This window comes from Lepidochelys olivacea (assembly GCF_965140295.1).
Source record: "Lepidochelys olivacea isolate rLepOli2 genome assembly, chromosome: 8".
In the NCBI taxonomy this organism is placed as follows: domain Eukaryota; kingdom Metazoa; phylum Chordata; order Testudines; family Cheloniidae; genus Lepidochelys; species Lepidochelys olivacea.
Genome location: NC_140418.1, coordinates 44,782,857 through 44,804,755, shown reverse-complemented (window position 1 = coordinate 44,804,755; position 21,899 = coordinate 44,782,857). Strand labels below are relative to the sequence as shown.

General features: G+C 57.1%; 1 protein-coding gene across 1 annotated transcript in view; it reads right to left on the bottom strand.

The window, feature by feature from the left end:
• The window catches only part of LOC311525677 (myomegalin-like), a gene marked incomplete at its 5' end in the record, with an annotated part of 43,886 nt that overhangs the window by 18,359 nt on the left and 3,628 nt on the right, over positions 1–21,899 (bottom strand). Inside the window, 10 exons of the mRNA XM_084637983.1 lie at positions 2,007–2,147; positions 5,057–5,289; positions 5,900–5,951; positions 6,705–6,940; positions 7,605–8,037; positions 8,434–8,550; positions 8,987–9,164; positions 10,012–10,399; positions 17,491–17,714; positions 18,063–18,145. Coding sequence (XP_084494109.1) covers positions 2,007–2,147; positions 5,057–5,289; positions 5,900–5,951; positions 6,705–6,940; positions 7,605–8,037; positions 8,434–8,550; positions 8,987–9,164; positions 10,012–10,399; positions 17,491–17,714; positions 18,063–18,145 — 2,085 coding nt within the window. The remainder of the gene's footprint in view (positions 1–2,006; positions 2,148–5,056; positions 5,290–5,899; positions 5,952–6,704; positions 6,941–7,604; positions 8,038–8,433; positions 8,551–8,986; positions 9,165–10,011; positions 10,400–17,490; positions 17,715–18,062; positions 18,146–21,899) is intronic.

The window sequence follows — 21,899 nt, the reverse complement described above, 5'->3', positions numbered from 1 at the left end:
AAAAAAGCTAATGCGGTCTTGGGATGCATCTGGCGAGGTATTTCCAGTAAGGATAAGGAGGTTTTAGTACCGTTATACAAGGCACTGGTGAGACCTCACCTGGAATACTGTGTGCAGTTCTGGTCTCCCATGTTTAAGAAGGATGAATTCAAACTGGAACAGGTACAGAGAAGGGCTACTAGGATGATCCGAGGAATGGAAAACTTGCCTTATGAAAGGAGACTCAGGGAGCTTGGCTTGTTTAGCCTAACTAAAAGAAGGTTGAGGGGAGATATGATTGCTCTGTATAAATATATCAGAGGGATAAATACCGGAGAGGGAGAGGAATTATTTAAGCTCAATACCAATGTGGACACAAGAACAAATGGATATAAACTGGCCACTAGGAAATTTAGACTAGAAATTAGATGAAGGTGTGTTTAACCATCAGAGTGATGTTTTGGAATAGCCTTCCAAGGGAAGCAGTCGGGGCAAAAGATCTATCTCGCTTTAAGATTAAACTCGATAAGTTTATGGAGGAGATGGTATGATGGGATAACATGGTTTTGGTAATTAAATATTCATAAATAGGCCCAATGGCCTGTGATGGGCTATTAGATGGGGTGAGATCCGAGTTACCCAGGAAAGAATTTTCTGTAGTATCTGGCTGATGAATCTTGCCCATATGCTCAGGGTTTAGCTGATCGCCATATTTGAGGTTGGGAAGGAATTTTCCTCCAGGGCAGATTGGAAGAGGCCCTGGAGGTTTTTCGCCTTCCTCTGTAGCATGGGGCACGAGTCACTTGCTGGAGGATTCTCTGCTCCTTGAAGTCTTTAAATTACGATTTGAGGACTTCAGTAGCACAGGTGTGAGGTTTTTTTTGTAGGAGTGGTGGGTGAAATTCTGTGGCCTGCATTATGCAGGAGGTCAGACTAGATGATCATAATGGTCCCTTCTGACCTAAATATCTATGAATCTATGAACCCCATGCTGCATCTCCCATGGCCTCCTCAGCCCCATGACAACCAGGGGACAGCCACACTGCACCTCCAGCAGCTGTCCCTGCCCCTACCGCCTGCGGCCATCAGGGCTGGCCCTGGTGCCCAGGTAAATCCGAGCAGCTGCCCTGCAGGAAATGGAGCTCTTATCCCGGGGGCCAATCGGCTGTGACCCCTGCCCGAGAGGGAACATGGCCCTAAGCTAAACTGAAGCCGTCCCTCATCACACGTCCCCCCATCGGTCCCACACTGCCACCAGCACTCCCGCAGGTTCACACCTTGGCATGGGGCGGCCTGGCAGGGACGCCAGCTCTGACAGAGCCCTGCAGCGCTCACACTCTCTGCACCCACCTAGCAATCCCCTAGTGCTTTTCCCCAGCAACGGGCCAGGCCCAGTCCATCCAGGGTTGGAACCTGCTTCTGAACAGCCGCGCAGAAATCCCACAGACGCAAACTCCTGCTTGTCCAGCCAAGGTGCAAACCACAGCTGGTATCTGCTCCCGCCGTGGGCTCCAGCTAAGCCCCTACCCCAGTTCCTGCTGCAGACGGCAGCCTGCTAGCAAATGGGGCAACAAGAGCCACCTGCGCCAGGCAGAGCCTGGCCAGGGAGCCAGTTACAGCCAGACTGGGCTAGAGCCATGATCACCTCTCAGGGTAACCAGCCCCCGGCCACTCTGTCCGTGCCCCCAACCATCTGCAAGGCACGTTCTCACCCACAGACACTCCCACAGCCTGGCTCCCTGCCTCCATGCCTTCCAGCGCTGTTACACCCCAGCCCTGAGAAGGGCACGGCAGCAGGGGAACCCCCAGTAAGATGCCACCAAGTTAAAATTCTCCACTCATGGTGGGCCAACGATGCCAAGGAGCCAGCCATGGTGGAGCCAGCTTTCACCCCTCTGTAAACGAAAGGTGGTTGGAGGGGAGCAGCTTCCACCCCTTGGGACAGCCCCTCCAGGACTGGCCTCTGAGCTCTGCTAACCCCGCCCGCAAAGCCATTATCCCTGCTGAAGCCCTGGGGTGGCCCGTACCTGTGCGTGTCTGGCTGCCGTCCATGGGATGGTGCTGTGAAGATGGCCCGGTGGGGAAGCCTCTGATGGACTCTGCTGGAGCCTGGTGGGGTGCAGCGGCAGGGGATGGGCTGGATGCCAGAGCAGCAGGGTGAGTGACGTCTAGAGACCCACAGGTGAAAGAGAAAGGGTCATGTCAGAGAGCCGACGCCACAGTGCAGGCTCACGCACCAGCGCCCAGCTGCATCCCTAGTGGCTGGGGCAATAGCCACTGCAGCCAAGGCAGGCATAGCGCCTTGACGGGACCCTCGCCCTGGGGAGGAAGCGCGTGACCCAAGCTCTCTAAAGCAGGTGCAGAGGGGGGAGACCGGACATAACACAGCCCCCGGGCCAGCCAGCCGGCGTCTCTGCACTCTCCATAGAACAGCCCCTTGCTGACCCGAATCTGAATGGGCTGGGGAAGTGGGGTATTTCCCCGAATTCCTACGGCACCCCAGCACAGATGGGAGATGCACACGCATGGCGAGAGCCTGCCTCATAGACACCCGCTTGCTGGCCACAGGGAGCAGGGCACATTGGACAGCCTGGGCACCGCGCCGAGAGAGGTTCTGCGTGGAATCCTGCAGCGGCTTCCTGGTGACACTGGGCAGGCTGCTCAGAATCTCTGGGCCGGATCCTGATCCCAGTTACACTGGTGTAAACCTACAGCAAGCCCCCTAGCTCCAGCAGAGCCACTTTAGAGTCACACTAAAGTCCAAATCAGGCCCTCCGTGCCTCAGTTTCATAATATGCAAAAAGGAGACCACACAGCAGTACACCTCTCCGCGGTGTGTATCTCTGATCTATAGGGCTTCCCCCCACCCCAAGCCTGGCTATGGAAAAGGGGCCGGTGCTTCGGCTACGAACCCCCCACAGCAGGCCCCTGTTGACCGACTCAGGCTGCGGGCCTCTAACACTGCAGTGTAGATGTCTGAGTGTGGGTAGGGTGGGCCCCAGATTCCTCCCCACTTGCGGGGTTTCCATTTTACAGCCCCACAGCCTGAGCCCCATGGGCCAGCTGCGCGCATCTGCAGCCTGGACATCCCCACTGGTACGCAGAGCACAGTCCCTTTCGCAGGGGAGGGGGGAAGAGGACTCAGCTATGCCTAATGGGGCGTGGCTGTCAAGAGGCCCAGGCAATTGGGAGGCAGCTGTGGGTAATCAGTGTCCCAGCAGCTACTCCCAGGGGATGGGCCATCTAGGTGCCACCAGCCAAGTGCACCATTGGGGTGTGGCTTGTGAAGCCCTCTAGCTGCCCTGCACAGCCCCTGCTGGTGTGTTCCAAAAGGTGCCTAGTGCACACAGCCAGAGGCCCCTTTAACGCACACTAGGTACCTTTTGGAGCACACCAGCAGGGTCTAGGCAGGGCAGTCGGAGTGCAACACCTTTTAAAAGTCACAAACCCTCTGGCCTGCTTTGCCGTGCCACGTAGACAAGCCCCAGGATCTCCTCCATCCCCTTCGCTGGCTTTGCAACTGCCGACAACCCAGCCTGTCCAGCATGCTCCCTCTCCTAGCGATACCAGTAACCCCTGAAATTCTGAGAACCAGACAAAACTACCATGGAGAGAGCCAGCTCTCCAGGCTTTCTGTGTCCCGCTCTCTGTCCACTCTGTGTCCTGCTGCATGATGGAGGCCAGGCTGGGCTCTCAAAGCTGGAGTGCACTGGTAATCAGTTCACTCAAGCTATTTAGCACATTTGTAAAGGCTACAGGGGTTCCTCCCACAGCTCTAGCCAGCCTGCGAAGTTTGGTGGCTCCCCCAAGATGTTAAGTACCTCGTGTTAATTGGCAGTCAATTAATCATCGCCAGGTCCAGAAGCCACTGAAGACAAGTGCCACCTCCCTTCCCTCCCAGCCAGCTTCCCTGGTGTTTGGGGGCAGCTCTTCACACAACCACCCAGGGGAGAAAAACAGTATTTTATAGGATAACGTGGTTGAGTGGCAGGGGACTCCAGGGCCAGAGGCAGCCAGGGAACAACTTCAAACAGCCTCGATTCCAAGCTGGCAGCATCCCGAGAATTCACAGACGTCTGACAGCACCTTAAGATGCTTCAGAGGGAGGAGCTGGAAGGGTCATTATGAGTGAGGCGATGCAGCTGTGTCACTGTCGTGATTACGCGGGAGAGCGCGCTCTCCCGTCAGCATAGCTAATCCACCTCCCCAAGAGGCGGTAGCTGTGTCGGTGGGAGACACTGCGCTGTCTACATGGGAGGCTAAGGTCAGTATCACGACGCTGCGCAGAGGCGTGAAGAATCCATGTATTTATACCGACAATGTCTGTAGCATAGACCTGGCCTGAGCCAAGCGTAAGTCCTGCCCAGAAGCACAGAAACCCCCCTAGAGGGAACATCTGAGAGCGTAAGTAACAGATAACCCAGAGAATGATATGCAGGGATTGGGGCAGAGTGAGGGAAAAACCCCAGTAAGTGCCATCAGCCTTCAAGGGCCACACACCTGCCCATGGCTCCCTTGGGCTGGCAGTAAGACAATGCCCGTGCGCTCTTGCTACGTACATACAGCCTCAGGAAGGGTTCTAGTTCCTTCCCCAGGATCAGTCCCTCTCAGGGGGTGCAGGGGAGGAGTGAAGAGGGCTCAGCTGTGCCCAGTGGGGCGTGGCTGTGACATTAGCCAAGAGGCCCAGCCAATTGGGAGGCAGCTGTGGGGTACCCCAGGTACCCCCGTTGCTCTCAGCGGCCCTGCACAAGCCTGGATCCTGTGAGACCCACTGGCCGTGGTGGGGAAGGGCTAGTGTGCTGCGGGGTGTTGTTTTATTTTGCAGAAGCCAGCGGCAGATGGACTAGCTGGGATGGAAGCGTCATGGGGCTGCCAGAATCAAAGACTCATCGCCTGTGGCCTGGAGGTGAGCCCTGAGACACTGTGGGGAAGGGACCAGGCTCAGGACACTAGAGACCAGTTCCTGTTGCATGCCTTGGTCAGCCCTGAGAGTGCACAGAGGGCTCGGGGCAGTCTCCCCATTCTGTCAGCCCCTACCCGGGCACAGTCCATGGGATACAGAATCGCCCAACTTTACCTGTGAGGCGCCGGGACGGCCGCTCGCTGCGACCCCCCTGGAGCTGGCTGTACTCGCTGGTGGCATCCCCGTCGGAGCAGGCCTCTGGGCCGTCAGACAGGAAGGAGGTGCTGCTGTTGGAGCGGGGTGACTCAGAGAGGGCACGGCTGCTGGATGGGGTCTCGCAGCGCTCCTGGAGCTTGGCCTGAAGGGTCTCAATCATCCTCTCCTTCTCCCGGAGCTCCTTGCTCAGCCTGGGAGTGAGCACACGTCAGCCCCGCATCTACACGTGCTTACAGTGCACATGCCCCATAGTAGGGGTGGCCTCGCATAGTGCCCTGAGCCTGTGCATTCCCCTGCCCCCTCTCTCTACAGGGTCTTATGGCCTTGTCTTCAGCACACCCGGCTTCCCACTCACTCTCAAGTATCTGGGCCATCCGCCCACATGGGCCCCTTCCTGCTCTCATGAGGGTGTTCCTCACTAGAGGCCCCCGCACCCTGAAGTGAAAGTCTTCAGATGCCCTGTCCCAGGGTCCTGGGCATGGCCAGGCCCATGCACATAGGGGCGCAAAGGAGACAGCTTTGCAGGTATTAGCGTACGGGCCACTAGCCAATGTCTCCCTTGGGCTGGGAATGGGCTCCACCGGCCTATCTGCTCAGTCTTACGGGGCTAGTAGAGGAGGGGCAGCCCTGCACAGCTGGAGAGCCCCGGGAGGCCCTCAGACTCCCCTTTGCCAGCAGCCAGTCAGCGAAGGAGAGGCCGGTGCCCTTTGCTCTGCAAGGCAGCCTGAGCCCCATGCAGTGTGGCAGGCACCCTGCCAGAGCAGACATTCCAGGGCTCCCTGGAATCACCCATGTGGCTACCTGAGCGCCACGAATTCATGTCCAGTTTTATCCTCCACGTCAGAGCGATTCCCTGAAAGCAAAGCCAGAGGGTTCTTGTCAGGGGTGGAGGGCGGCACAGCACCAGCTCCCCTTGGGCCCCCATGCCAGAGCACAGCACCCTCCCTCTGTGACACCGAGAGACCATGCCCCACTCCGCCCAGCACCACCGACGAGGACAAGGGCTGGCAGTCTGACGGTGTTGGGGCCTTCTGCCCCCTGCGCTCCAGGCCAGCCATCCTCGGAGGAGTGGCCATGCAGCTACACTGGACCAGGGCAGCGCTCTCCATGCCAGGGGGTAACCCCCCATCTGTGGGACCCTGGCCCCCAGCCAACTCTCAGCATCTCAGGCCTCACCCTCCGGCTCTGCCCAGCAACACCCTGACATGGGTGGGGCGCTGGAGAGATACAAAGGGACCTTCCCTGGCACATGCAGGGAAATGCTGTTGTCGGCCAACCATGAAGACAGCAATTGCCGGAGGAGGGCAGATGGGGCTAGCGCAGTCTCCGACCATGGGACACACTAGTTGCTGCAGTGGGCAATTATGGGATAACAGGCCCTTGAGGGACTTTCCTTCCAAGCCCGGTCATTCCCCAAGGTAGGCAGGCCCATGTCCCCTCTCATGTGGTATTAAGATTAGCCCTGTAGCTGTGGCTGTTCTCTCTCCATATAAACATTCATCCTTTGGGGAATCCTCCTAAGCTCCTGGCCTCAAATGAGATCTAGTGGCAGTGAGTTCCGCCAGCTAGCGGAGCCCCCAAATCGGCATGCTACTCAGCCACGCACTGCTGCTCAGCTTGCTGCTCAGCCTCTCGGCCAGCTGGCCACCTTGGGCCAAGTGCTCCCGAAAGCTCTGGCCCATGTGGTAGTCGATGTCGGTGCCTCGGAGAAGCTCCTCGAAGGATTTGACGGTGTCCCTGAGGTGCTGGGAGAGCAGGTGACACACGCTGCGCCCCTCCCGCATCTTCTGGCGCAGGTGAGAGAGCTCCCGTGCCTGGGCCTGGATCAGCGAGTCATATTTCCTGCCAGGGGAGAGGGCAGGAGAGTTAGCCAGCCAGAGGGGGAAGTTAGCTGGGCAGAGAGGGCGGGGGGAGGGACGGCACCCCAGCGTAGCTGCTCTCAGACCGTCTCTCCTCAGGGCAAGCAAGCTGTCAGAAGAGGCGCCGGCCTCATCTCCAGACAGCTGAAGTCTCCACAGCCTCTGGCCTGTGCAGCAAAGGCAGGCAAAGCAAGGCCGAGAACAGTGCCCTGCCCGCCCTGACACTCAGCCTCCTGCTGGCAAAGGGCCAGGCCCTGAGGTCCCTAACCCTGAGACACAGGCCCGGGCGGGGGTGCAGGTTCTGAAGGATCCCTCAGCGGCTGCCCGAGGGCACTCGCTCCGGGCATGGCTGTGGAGAGCAGAGCCCATCGCCCGGAGATGCTCTCACCGCCCCAATGGTTCTAGCCATGCTGAGTCCGTGCCAGGTTGTGCCTCCCCTTTCTGGGCCTTTCACCCGCTGCCTGCTGGAGGGGAGGATGCCAGAGTTAACTGACACCTGCCCTGGGTGCATGGCCCACATGGCCAAAGTCTCAGCTGCTGTAACTCAGCATCACTTCCTGGAAGCCATGGCCAGCTCCCTGCAGCTGAGGGTCTGGCCCGGCAGGCCTGTCCCCCTCCACCTGCTCTGGAGTCTATCTACTCCCTACCCTGGCCAGATGGCAGAGCGCAGCTCCTCAGGCAGCACCCCTCCTGCCCGGGGCCCAGGCAGCTGAGCCTCCAACAGGGACACCCTGTGGACGAGCCATTTGAGATCTCTGCTGGCCTGGAGCGCAGGGGGGCAGACGGCCCCAACACCATCAGACTGCCAGCCCTCGTCCTCGTCGGTGGCGCTGGGCACCAGCTTGCGGAGCCGCTCGGCACCCGAGGCGTAGTCACTGGTGCTGGAGAAGGAGCGGGTGCGGTGCTGCAGCCTCTGGAGTGCCTTGTTTGAGTTCTGCAGCTGCACCTTGAGCTCCCGCACATGCTGTTGCAGAACAGCAACGTCTTCCGACTGGCCCCAGCACAGGCCCTCCCGCGGCCCCAGCCGGCTCAGCTCCTCCATCAGGCCGGCCTTGCTGAACACATCCGGTTCCTCGCACTCTGGGGAGGGAAAGGAAGGCCTGAGGTCTCAGGGTGCCCAGCCCCTGCTGCTGGGGGTCTAAGCCCCATGGAGAGATGGGCCAGAGGGATTTGTGAGAGCAGGAGAGCCACACACAGGCCTCCGGCGGAGGGACTGCCTGGCACCAGGGAGCCCCGGGCAGCACTGGGCTTAGGGCTGGGTAACATCACTGACACTGCAGAGCACCAGAGAGATTTTCTGTAGGTCCCACAAGATGAGCAGCTTGTTTTAAAACAAACTGCCGGTAACCAAGTGGTGAGGGTGCCTGTGCCGGTGGGCTGCTGGGCACGGGACGGCACCGGGGGCAGAGCTCCAGGGACTGGGCCCAAAGGCTGCCATCTCCCCCCAGCCCTGCCCCCTCCCCACTTGCTCCTTACCAGGGCTGGGGGTCTCCTCCCGGTCGGCCTCATTTTCACTCCTCCCACACGTCTCGTAGCCCAGATCCTGGAGGTCCACCTGCACCTGCTTGTTGTCCTGCTGCACCGAGGGCTCGCCTGCTGGGGCAAAGAGCCAACATGGCAGCCTTGGCCTCTGGCGTGAGTCCAGTGGGCCTAGGACCCCATAGGGGCTCTGCTGCCTGCTGGGAACACGCTGCCTCCTACCTGGGGCAGGGGCTGCGTCTGTTCGGTGTTTGTGCAGCGCCCAGCATAGCAGGGCCCCAGCCCAGGGATAGATAACTGTAGTGGAGTCCCACAGACCAAGGGCCCCACTTGTTCTCCCTTGGCCCCAGTACAGGCGACTGCCGCTCCACACAGCTCCGTTCCAGACTTTGTCTGTGGTTCTGGATTTTCTCGCCCGCCTGGCCTCAGCCCAGCTCCCTGGGATGCAGGAAGGACAGGACCCTGACTGTCCCCGGTGCAGAGGGAGAGGGGACCCCAGTGCAGCTCTCCCCCACCCCACCCGCCAGCACCTGGCGTGAGACCGACTCACTGAGCAGGGTCCTGTACTGCTTCAGCTGCTCCGCCTGGGCCCGCACTGTGGCCTCTGACACGGCCAGCTTGTCCTGCAGCTCCTGGTTGCGCTGCCGGCACTCAACCAGCTGCCCCGACGGCCCTACCCCGGGCTCCACCAACCGTTGCCAGCTGCCCGCAGGGCTGCCCTCCATCTGCTGGGAAGGAAGGAAGCAGTGACACAGCCGCTGGCCAGCCCCCTCCGCTGATGCAGCTGGAACAATGAGTGTGTGAGTCACCTAACTAACCCCTGGCCTTTCCCTCCATCGCCTTCCTGCCCCACCCATTCCCTCAGGCTGCAATGGGGCGGGGGGCAGCCCCAAACACAGTACAGGCACCCAGGACCCATTGCCTCCCCTCACCCGCCCGGTGAGAGCTTGGGGTCCGGAGCCAAAGCTGGGGGCAGAGTCACTGGCAATGAGACAGAAGAACAGAGTGCACAGACAGACAGGGGACAGGGCACAGAGGCAGCAGACAGACACACGGACAGGGGAGGGGGCACAGAGGAGGCAGACAAACACACAGACTGAGGACAGGGCACAGAGGCGGCAGACAGACACAGGGCATGGGGCATAGAGGCGGCAGACAGACAGAGGGGACAGGGCAGAGAGATGGCCCACGTGGGCAGCCTCTCCTGAAAAGCCGGCTGCCCTGGCAGGTGCAGACGGGGAGCAGGCTCTGTGGCAGGTTTGAGCTCTGCAAGCCAGGGGGAGTGAAGGCAGCTCTGCTGCGTCATTCTGATCACTGGGAAGGAGCCTGGGCTGCCCCAGGTGCTCGTATTGCCCTCCCTTTCCCCCAGCCCAGCTGGCCAGGGAAGGTGGCATGAGGTTCCCTTTTACTGCAATGGCTTCTAGTTCAGGGGCACCCAGGGCTGGCTCCATCCCTCTCGTGGCATGGGAAGCCAACAGGCAACCAGAGAAGGCTGCCCCCTGCTGGCCAGGGTGAGGCTCCTTGCTGAGGGCTGAACCCTCTCCCACTCCCAGCCCCTTAAGCCAAGGGAGTTACCTGGCTTATGCCCCTGTGGGCTTGGGGTGGTCCCAATTCCACCACCTGGGACCCAGGGCAGGGCCTCTTTGCTGGGTCCTCCTGGAGCTGCCCCTCCAGGGCTGGGCGCTTCCCAGGTGCCACCCCCATCTCTGCCCGGAGCTGGTCGATCTCCGTGGCCATGCCGGTGATGAGCTGGGACGGAAACTTGCTCTCTCCCTCCAGGCAGTTCGGCACCAGCTGGTCCTTGAGGAGGGTGACGACTGTCTCTGAACTCTGCAGCTTCTTGCTCTGGGTATGCAGGGCCTCCCTGGTCTCCGCCTCGTCCTCCCAACCCTCTGACAACGGGGCTTCCCCCAGCCTCTCCTTCAGCTCTGCGGTCTCCAGGCACAGACTCAGCAGGGCTTTCCTGCAGGGGACACAGGGGCTACCGTCAGCATGGGGAGCCTGAAATGACCCAATCCCAGAGCAGCTCCCCATGTCTCCTCTCCACAGATCCCCCAGCCCAGAGAGGGCTGGAGAGTTCCTCTTGCCCTGTTCTCTCCAGACCATTGATTGCCCTCCATGCTGTGTTGGGAGGGGCACTGGGCAGCTGCACGCCAGGCCAAGTGGCTGGCAGGACTCCTGGCCATTCCCAATGCCCCTGCAATGATCGTTGCCTGGCCTGGCACCCGACCATATCCCCATTCTATTCACATCTCTCCATTGGTTCCCCCGTCTCCATCACACACAAACCATGGTCCTCCTTTTCGCAGCCTCTCCCCAGCCACCCCATCATCCCAGTCAGCAGCAAACCATCGCCTCCCAGCTCTGCTGTGCCCAGGGCGCCAGCCGCCATCGCCCACGTGTTACATCTGTGCTGCCCCTCGCCTGGGAGATGCTTCCCCCCGACCACCTGCAAAATCCCCCCCCCCCAGCTGCTTTCGAACCCTCCCTTCAGGATCCATACTGCCGTGACCCCTGCAAAGAGTCGACTAGCCAGGCCAGTGATGAGCGGAGCCCACTGCCCAGTTTTGTCTCACTGGCTCCTGGTTCTCCCCAGTCTGTGTCCAGCTCGTGTCTCCTGTCTGATATGTAGCTTGGCCGCTCCAAGGGGCAGACACTGACTCTGTCTGTGTCTGGACAGTGCCAGAACCATGGCCTGGGCCACCACTGAGCTCCTAGGTACTAGCACAATACAGATAGTAATGAAGGGGAGCCACATGGTGCCCGACAGGGAGCAGCTGGAATCCCTCCCCAGGATGCCCCCCAGGCACAGACTCTGGCCGCTCCGCACTCCACTGAGGGCCCCACCCTCCTCCCAGCAGCACAGCTGGCTTTTGGGTGCAGACCAGCCCCAGCCCACCTCTGCCCCCACATGCCTTTTGCCACGGGGACGTGCTAGGCAGGAGAGAGAGGTTGCCACACAGAGGGGTGGCGCAGTGCATGGAACCACTTCCTTTCTCCACTGGCAGCGAGAGGTGGAGCACCACCGGGCCGGAGCCAGGAGAGAGGCCCACGCCCTCTGGAAACTTCTTCAGGATCAGGAGGCTGTAGTGCAAACTATGGCCCAGGCCCGCAGGTACCGGAAGAGAGATGCGCTGTGCAGACGTTCACATCGCCCTCTTCTCTGCAGCCACTGCCCTGGGCCTCAGCCCATATTGCCCTGCCAGCACCCTGTGTCTCCCCTGCCCACAGATCCTCCCATCTAATTGTGATTCATCCCCACCTCCCTCCCCAGCTGGCCAGGGCTCTACGGTTGTCAGCTGGACATTGCAGGACACTCTCTGCCAAGTCCCTGGAGGTTTCTGTGACCCGGGACATGCTCTACCAGGCCCCTGTAGGTTCTGTGACCCAGAATGCCCTCTGCAGTTCTGTGATTTAGGCCATGCCATGTTTGGAAAGCTTTAGCCCATAGCTAAGTCAGGGAAGGGGGAGGTTTCGCTGACATAGGGGATGTCTACACTGCAGTCAGACACCCATGGCTGGCCCGTGCCTGCTGATTCAGGCTAAGGGGCAGTTTAATTGTGGTGTAGAGGCTCAGGCTGCAGTCCAAGCTCCTAGACCTTCCCACCTCGCTGGGTCCTAGAGCCCAGGCTCCAGCCCAAGTCCAAATGTCTACACTGCAATTAAATAGCCCCTTCGCCCCAGCCCCTTCACCTGCATCAGCTGGCATGGGCCAGCCTGGGGTGTCTAATTGCAGTGTAGACATCCCCTAGTTAAAGCAGTGAAACCCCTCTAACATGGGCGCAGTTATCCAAGGACAACAGGAACACAGTCCAAAACAGAGCTTGTGGGTACAACCAGGACCCCTCAGTCAAGTCCTTCAGGGGGACAGGGAGCTTAGACCCCAGCCCTGGGGTTCCCTGCATTCCTCCACCCAGCCCCAAACTGAAAACTAAACCCCCCCAGCAGGCTCCCTTCTGCAGCCTCTGTTCACATTCCTGGGCAGAGGTGTTACCTTCCCCTCCCGGCTCAGGTTACAGGCTCTCAGGTCTCCCATCCCCAGGGCACATTCCCAGGTCAACACTCTCCCCTCCCTTCTGCGTCACATCGTCACAGACATCCCCTAGTTAAAGCAGTGAAACCCCTCTAACACGGGTGCAGTTATCCAAGGATAAGGAGCTGTGTAGCTTATTTCACTTGGCTTATTTCACTGAACCAGAACACACCACGCCAGTGTAAGCACAGGATAACTGTGGCCATGCTGGACAAGAAGAGGGCATTATAACATCTTCCATGACTAGTACAAGGGGCAGTACAATAAAGGCCCAGTGAAAGTATAGCTGCCCTACTACTACCTCAGTGTGAACTACTGAAGGTTATTGGTTTCAGAGTAACAGCCGTGTTAGTCTGCAAAAAGAAAAGGAGCTGCAGCTCACGAAAGCTTATGCTCAAATAAATTGGTTAGTCTCTAAGGTGCCACAAGTCCTCCTTTTCCTGAAGGTTATTGGATATGCTTGGCAGCCAGGAGGGGTAGCAAGCCTAAAGAAAAGGCTCCTAAGGGGTGTATTGGAAACTGCTTTGGGTGGAACTGGATTAGGAGTTAGAATACTGGATGCTACTAACCTAGAGGTATTGGCAAACAATGGAAATCCCACCAGTGCATCCTTATCAAAATTAGGAATGGGGCAACAATTATTTTCTAAAATACGGCCAGTATGGCAACAGCAAGGTAAAAAGGATTTATTACTTTTAGCAGAGGCTATGGGAACTGTGATAAATGAAGTGGGGGGAGCTCCCTTTTATCAACACCCAGCCAGCAGCTGTAAATCCCTCTTTGTAGCTGTTCTCTAATTGCTCTACCTGTAAAGGGTTAAAAAGTCTCACTGCGATGCATAGGTAAAAGGAAGTGAGTGGGCACCTAGGCAGAAGAGCGATGGGAAGGCTAGAACTTTTTAAAATTGAAACAAGACTCCCCTTTTTCTGTCTATGGTTGTTCTCCCAGAGAGGCAGACAGGGAGCAATTATACTGTGAGAAGCTTAGGCCAGGTATGAAAAATCATCCGTATCATACCTAGAAACTATTAATCTAAAACCCCAGATATGTAAATGGATCAGGAAATGTCTAGGACAGAGGAGGGGGCAAACTACGGCCCCCCGGCCACAACCAGCCCACAGGACCCTTCCCTCTGGCCCCCAGACAGCGTGGTGAGCGGGGTGGAGGCTAGCCCCGGCCCCTCCCCTCTGCTTCCTTCCCTCCCTTGTAATCATAGTTCCTCCAGCACCTGGGCAGCATGGCTGCAGCTCCAGCTGGGCGGCAGGGCTGTAGCGCAGCCAGACCTCATACTCCAGGGCAGCACGGTCAGGGAGAGTTCCGGGGGGGGAGGTCAAGGGGCCTGGGCCCTGCTGCCAGGAACAGGGGTAGAGCAAACCAGGGCCCGCCTCCACCTCCAGCATGCTTGGCCCCTGTCCCCAGCAGCCAAGCCGAGACAGGGAGCAAGCCCTGCCTGACTGCCAGGGAGAGCAGCCAAACGAGCAGGGGAAATGCACTGGGAGAGGACTGAGCCCCCCTTTCCCCTACCCCACAGGTAACATGGGGCGGGGGGCCCCAGAGGGGCAGTCAGGGGGTAGGGAGCAGGGGAGATTGGATGGAGGGGTCCTGGGGGGGATGGTCAAGGGGCAGAGAGCAGGGGTGTTTGGATAGGATGTAGGAGTCCCAGGGGACAGTCAGGGGTGGGGAGCAGGGGGGGTTGGATGGGGGTGGGAGTTCTGGGGGGCTGGGCTGGGGGCGGGGGCCTTCCCTACCTGGCCCTCCATACAATTTCTGTACCCAATGTGGCCGTAGGGCCAAAAAGTTTGCCCACCCCTGGTCTAGGAAGACACAGTTAGGTTTCTCCCTTTTATTTCTTTATGGCTTATGGATTCCTCTGTGCTAACCCCAGGTGCTTTTGTTTTGCTTTTAACCTTTAAGCTGGACCTCAAGAAAGCGATTCTTGATGCTTAATCCTTGGAGTTGTTTTTTTTTTTTAAATCTAGCAAAAGCCTAAATTCCCAGATGTATATTATTCTTTTTTTTATTAATAAAATTTACCTTTTTTAAGAACAGGATTGGATTTTTGTGTCTTAAGAGGTCTGTGCACATGTTGTTTAATTAGCTGGTGGCAACAGCTGATTTCCTTTTTTTTCCTTCTTCTTCCCCAGCTCTTCCCTGGGCTGGGGGTGAAAGGACTCGAGGGTACCCCACAAAAAGGAATTCCCAAGTGCGCCTTCCTGGGTTCTCAAAGGGGTTTTGCCAGGGCTGCCCATATGGGGGGGGGGGCAAGTGGGGCAATTTGCCCCAGGCCCTGGGCCCCGCAGACAGGGTGGGGGCAATTTCGGTGACAATTCAGCGGCGGGTCTTTCAGTACCTCTCTTCCTCAGCAGCGGCACTTCGGCGGCAGCTCAATCACTCCGCTTCAGCCTTCTGCGGCAATGCGGCGGCAGGTCCTCCTGTCCTCTTCTTTCTTCGGCGGCACGACTTGGGTTTTTCTTTTTTTTTTCTTCGCCGCTTGGGGTGGCAAAAACTAACTTTTTTTTATGGAAGGGGCCCCCCGAAATTGCTTTGGCCCAGGCCCTCTGAATCCTCTGGGCAGCATGGGTTTTGCACTTGGGTGGTGGCAGCATCTACCAATCCAAGGTCAGAGAAAAGCTGTAACCTTGGGGTTTAATACAAGCCTGGAGTGGCCAGTATTAATTTTTAGAGTCTGTCAGGGCCCTCACCTTCTGCACTCGAAGTGCCGGAGTGGGGAACCAGCCTTGACAGGAACAATTCAAGGAAATGTGTCCTTAGCATTAGCCTGTACACAGGCCCAAGGAATAAGTCAGCAATTGGTTGTCCAAATGATTCAGGAAGGCAAGCAAGGAAATTTGCTTTTGGAAATAAAGTTGTTGTTAGAAAAATGTTACAGGATGGGAAAGACAATTAATGGCATAGTGCAAATTGGTAAACTTTACACTGAATAGAGACCAAATGGTTCTATGACCATATGTAGTAAAAGAACACCCCTGTCTAACTACTGATATATATCCAGCGGTCTAACTACTGATATATATCCAGTTGTACCCCTAGGAGTCCCGCTAGCAAAAAAATTTGGTTATGTATTCCGCTGATCATCATTCCTGGGCATATAAAGAACATCAACAATGGAAAACCATTGACATGTTTCAGTGTGTGGCCCATGAAAATTTGGGATGTGTGCGTGAGGATCAAAATTTACAAAAAAAGAGATCAATGTTTTTATGCTCAAACCAAAAGGGACCCAAAGATGTACATTTGATATATTCATTGAACAAAAGTCAGTGTTATATATGCAGGAAGGGGATGTGTTTGTGTTAGGAATCACTGTGCAACGGTAGTCGTATAGTATAAGGAATTGTATTTTATGACTTATTTAGTTAATAGATGTTTTTGCACTATTACAAAAATTGTAAGTTGTGATTTTGAATACTATGTTTCCCTGTGGACTGTAAACTACTTAAAGTTTAAACCACAGTTGTATCACAATGTAACACCTGTAACCTTAGAATTGAGGTTCATATGGCCATGAATAAGACCATGTTAAGGAAATTGTTGGCCCATCCTATGTTATATTCACATCTACAACATGTTGTGCAGACAGGAAAGCAAATATGTATTGAAGTACTGCATGATAATACAAAAGTCATCCAGGAGCAGAAAACTATTGTAGATGCAGGAGACCACTCTTGCTGGGAAACACTGTTAGGGTGGTTGCCTACTGCAACTGGTATGCTAAATATAGTGGTTCACCCCATCGTGGTGATCATTGGAATCCAGTTGGCTTGAATAGTGAGCATAACAGCTTTGGCTTGCTGGATGAAGAGAACTGTTCAGAGAATACAGGAAGCTGGCATACAAAGTCAAATAAGGCCCTTGTTAATTATACCCAGGAGGCAAGATCAAGCTCAACAGGTCTGAGTGCTGGACTCCTGTAATAGTAATGATGGCTTTGGTAAAAGTGTCATTAAGGGGAGGATTGTAAGGTCTGAGGCCTTCTTCTACAGTAAGCAGCAGCAGCAGCCACATTAGGAGAGTAGCAGCCATGAGCTAGGAAGCAGAGAGTCACATCCTCACATTCTATCTAAATTATATAAAAACAATGTGAAGGGCTGTTAAGGAGGCTCCTATCCTAATAGTACCCACCATCACCAGACGAAGAAACAGATCTTAAGAAAACTTTGTTTGATGCATTTTGCCTGGCAAGGAATCACTTATCAACAGCTGTGATTGTGAAATCTCTATTTCTTTATTGTTTGACTTTACAGTCCCCACTTCTCTATTGTTTATCTGTAGGTTCCCTATCTGGTTCTTTGATTGTTTCTGTCTGTTGCATAACTAATTTTACAAAATTTAAATCAACTAAGGTGGTGGGGTCTGATTGTTTTGTAATGGGCTAGGATGGGTGGAAAACACTATTCTGTGGGACTTCAGTTTAAAATGATTGGTTAAGGCAGAGCTAAGCAGGACTCAAATGTAACTATATAAACTGGGGTCCAAACAGAAGTTCTCTCGAACCTAACCCCAAGACACAGCCCAAGATCAGAGCTGCCACACTCCAGCTTCTGCACAGTGTGATTGGCAGGGTGTAGGAGTCCCCGGATGACCTGATCCTGACTGGCCACCAGGAAAAGTTTGTCTGCCTTATTGGGAGTGGTGAGCATTGTATGCTTAGCATGTGCACTCTGTTTTGGTGACTGTTAATAAATAGAGGTTAAGGCTATTCCTGTGTAATGCTCTTTCACTGGCAACAGGCCGCACAAACCCACAGAAGATTAGGCCCTGAGCTCTAGGAAATGGTTATAGGCAGGTGCCTTTTGCCGGGAGCCCTAGGAAATGGGTAAGGGTGGGGGTGCCAAAATTAGCTAGGTTATGCCTTGAGCCCACAGAAGGGTAACTGTGAAGTGCCCTAAAGTGTGAGGGTAACACAGAGTCTGTACTCCCTCCTTGCTCTGCAGCCTGATGCCCTCACATGCTCTCGTGACCCCAGGCTCTCATGCCCAAATTGCATCGGCCTGTCCTACCTGATGGGAGAGAGATATGAGAAACCAGCTTCCTCCATCAGAGTCTTCAGTTCCCACAGCTCCCCTACCACCTTCGCCTTCTGCTCCAGGAGCTGCTGGTTCTTGGCTCTGACGCGGAGGAGCTCTGCCTGCAGGCTGCTCTCCTTCTCCAGGGGAGCCAGGGTGAGGAGATCGGGTTGCACTGCCTTGGCCACCGGGCTCTTCTCAGGAAGCCCTTGGCTGGTCTGGAGGGGAAGCATGGTGCCATAGGAGAGGTTACTGTGAAGGGCTTATGTGTCACTGAGCTGCCTGGGGCAGGGCTGGATGGTGCCCAGGGAGGCCTTTAAAGCACTGACCCTGCAAGCTGCACCCAAAGGCCTTTGGTTCCTGCTAGATTTCTTCACCAGGCCCTGGTTCTCAGCTGATCAAAGCAGACAACCTGACTCCCAGCTGTTTAGCAATGAGCAAGTCTCAGGTCAGCTGCACAGCTCCAAGACGATCTGCCCTGGGTCCTTCCAGGAGCTCCCCTGGCCACCCCACTCTGGCCGAGCTCTGGCAGCACCTCAGCAAAGCGGCGCATCTCTTGGACTCACCTGCTGGCTTGCGGGTCTGGGCGGCGCCTCCCCCTTGATACCTTCAGCACTGACGTCCCCGGCGTACTCCCGTCCAGGCTGACCTAGCAGAGACACCAGGCTGTGAAGCACTCAGAGTGAGGACAACCCAGGCTCTTCCAACCTCATCAGCGTTCCCACTAGCCCAGCCGCTCTGCAGGCACCCAGTGTGGGGAACGCCGCCAAGACCCCACAGTGGCTAGAAACAAAGGACTGAGCCAGGCCACTTGCTCCCACCCTGGGATATGGCCCCACTCCCTCCCTGCGCCAGGCACCCCCATATGGCTCTGGAGGCCAGTCCCTGTCCCTGTGGGGATGCTGCAGGGAAGTCTACCTGCACTCCCCGAACCGCCTCTGGGCCTGGAGCAGCAGTATGTGAGGCTGACCCAGCCCTGCCCAGGAAAATACCCACCCCAGCAATCTGCACCCCATGGTGCCCTCTGACACAGCCAGCCACCGGCAAGCTAGGCCCAATTCCCGGCTTCCCAGAGACTCAGGACCACGGGCCCTTCTGCAGGAGATGCCCTGTGCGCATTCCTGCCCTTTCCCAGCAAACAAGACCGACATGCATTCCCCCCCCACCCCGCCCCCACACAATGCCATGCATGAGGCCCATTCCCTCCCAGCTCCCTGCAGTTCCACCCATGCCTGGATGGCCTCTCCTCGCTCCAGGGAGCCTGAGAGGGAAGGCACGCAGCTCCCAAGCTAAGTTCCCTGTAAGCTGCATGGCCGTGCTGCCACACAGCAGCCTATTTAGCACCATGCAGGTGCTCAGGGAACCCTCCCAGGGACCCGCCGTGGCTGGGGGAGGGGCGCCCTTCCCTGGGCCTAAACCCAGCCCGACCCCCAACCTGCCATGGCTGGGGTGGCACTCCAGCCCCAACTATGCCACAGCCTGGACCTGCCACAGCTGGGGTGGCCCTACCCTGGTCCAAATGTGGCTGGGGTGGCGCGGCCCGGATCCAGCCATGGCCAGGGTGGTGTTTCGTGGCCCGGACCCAACTGTAGCCGGGGCAGTGCGGTGTGAACCCGGGTGGCTGTGCCCAGATTCAGCCGCAGCGGCCCAGCCCAGACCTGTCACAGGGCACCCTTCCCAAACCCAGCCCCGGCCCAGACCTGCCGCGGCTGGGGCACCCCACTCTGAACCTAACCCCAGCCGGACCTCCAGGGGCCAAGGGAGGGGCACATATCCTGCAGCCCCAGTCCCAGAGCTGCCGTGGTGGGAAGAGGCAACTTCCCCCCCCAGGCCAGGTGCACCCCAAACTCCTCATCCCCAGCCCCACCCCAGAGCCTGCACCCCCAGCTGCAGCCCTCAACCCCTGAATACAACCCTCTACCCCAGCCCTGAGTCCCTCACCCCCGGCCCCACCCCAGAGCCCATACCCCCAGACGGAGTCCTCACAGCCCTGTACCGCAACCCTCTGCCTCAGCTCTGAGTCCCTCACTCCGGGCCCCACCCCAAGCTGGAGCCCTCACACCCCTGAATCCCAACCCTCTGCCCTAGCCCTGAGCCCCCTCCCACACTTGGAACTCCTCGGCCCCACCACATGAATTTTGTTATGTGTCACACATCACCTCCACACTGGTGCACATCACAAAATTCATTCCACACATGGGTGGGAAAAATTAGAGGGAACACTGCTCCCAAGGCCCAGGGGAGGGTGCTAGACAGGCAAGGACTCCAGTGCAGCTCACGCTGCAGTGCTGCGGACCCAGGGACACTGCATGCCCTCATTACAGTGCAATGACAAGCAGAAGAAAACTGCAGGCACAGTGATCGGCCAAGAGGGCTCTGGTCCAAAAGGGAGAGGAGAAGTGATGAAGGTGGGACCCAATGGGACCCCAACCGAATGAGCTTTTCAGTAACCCTCTGGGTCAGGACTGGAGCTATCAGGCGCTACTGCAGTACTAATAGAGGATAATAAGTGTTACAAGCTCTCTGCTCCCTGGTGCCCTCACCCCAGACAGCTTACCGCACAGCCAAGGGCTTCTCTCAGCCTCCAGGCACTCTTCTGCCCAAGAGCACCAAGCCTCACAACCACCAAGGCTCCGCCAGACTCTGCTCTGCCTGTCAACTGTGGTTCCTGACACCGGCTGCCTAGAGCTTGGCAAGACCCATCAGGACAGGAAGGGAAAAGCCAGGAACTGACAGGTCACCGGCTGGTCCCAGGGCAGCAAGGAGCCCAGCAACAGGCCATTCCTGGGAGTGAACATCTCAGGGAGGTTTGGCGTCAGCCACAGGAAACAGCAGCGCTGCGCCTGATCCTCAACTGGTGCAAATCAACACCACTCCACTGCCTTTGACAGATCAACACGGACTCCCACGTGCCGTGGACCTGGCTCTGCCTGCTCCACTTTCAGCAGCAAAAGAGAGAGGTTCCAGGGCAGAGTGAATCACCCCAGCACATACCCAGCCATCTGAGCATCAGTGCTGCAGGCCGTCCATCGCCCCAGGCTGGATCGCCCACGTTTAGCACCAACAGCAATGAGGGCAGAGCGCTGGAGGGGAGTGCTGTCCTTGCCATGCGGCTGACAGGGCTCTCCTCCCTCCACAGGCTGGCAGAGCAGGGTGCTGGCAGCAGAGCATGGTATGGTTGCTCTGCTTTAGTCCTATTGACTCAGCCAGAGCCAGGCTGCCTCTGGCCTATCCCAGGGTCATGGCAACCCCAGCCTCTCATGGGGTATCACTGCGAGGGGGTCAGGGTCCTCAGCCTCCCCCAGTCCCTGGCTGTTTCTCAAGTTACAAGGTGGGGAGCCCCGGTTTCTTGTATCGGAGGCTCTCATTCACCAGGGCTCACTCCCGGGGTCTTTGCTTTTGGAAAGGGCGGTGCAGCTGCTCCAAGGTTGGCTGGAGATGGTTGTGCCCCTCACCCACCTGCCCTTCCTAGCCCACCCCGCAGAGTCCCCAGCTTCTCAGGGGGTTGCACCCAATAGCTGGACCGGGGGGCGAACATACAGGGTAGTCTCCAGGCTCTGATTCCCTCTGCCCCACTGCCCGCCCTGGCTCTCGGCATGGGTGCGGGAGGTGGCCCCAGATTCTTCTATGGATTGTGAGGAGGGGGCAGCAGCCACTTCCAGCCCCAGAACCAGGAGGTCAGACACAGGGCAGCGTACAGCCCCGCACCACAGAGGGTGCTGAGGGAGACACCCTTGTCTGTCCCACAAGGAGGGCCCAGGGCTTTATCTGAGCCTAGTTAGGGAATATGTTAATGGGACAGGAGACCCTGCGACCTGGGCGAAGCACTGCGGCTATCGGGAGTGGCCTGGTGGGCAGCAGGGCAGAGCCACCCCCAATGGCTGGAGCAGGGTGGGACAGTTACCTCTGCTGACCATGGGATGCCAAGCGCTCTCCAGTCTTTCCAACTCCCACTGGACCAGAGCTGGCCAGTGGGCTGCCAAGTCTGGGATCCACCCTCTGTCATTAAAGCAACACTGGGGATTTCAGGGGAAGACAACTCCTCTCACACAGCACCTGGCTAATTGTCAGTGCCACACATGGTGAGAACTGCTGCCTGGCCATGGCAGAAGCTAAATTGATGCCCTGAAGCATGAGACTTGATTACATTTATTTTAGCTCCTTGTACATAAACTCACAGATTCTAGACTCTGACATACAGGCAGTGAATTCAGAAACTGTGTGAACAGAGCTTTTCTTTGCTCTGAATTTAACACCATTTATGCAAGAACCAGGGGTTTTTCCTGCTATGTGAGGCAGAATGAGCAGAGGGACCAGTCGAGCTTCTAAATTTCCCTTCACGATGTTCAGTATCTCAATCGAGTCTTTTCCAAGCCTCCATTTTCTCCCCACCCAGCCGTCTT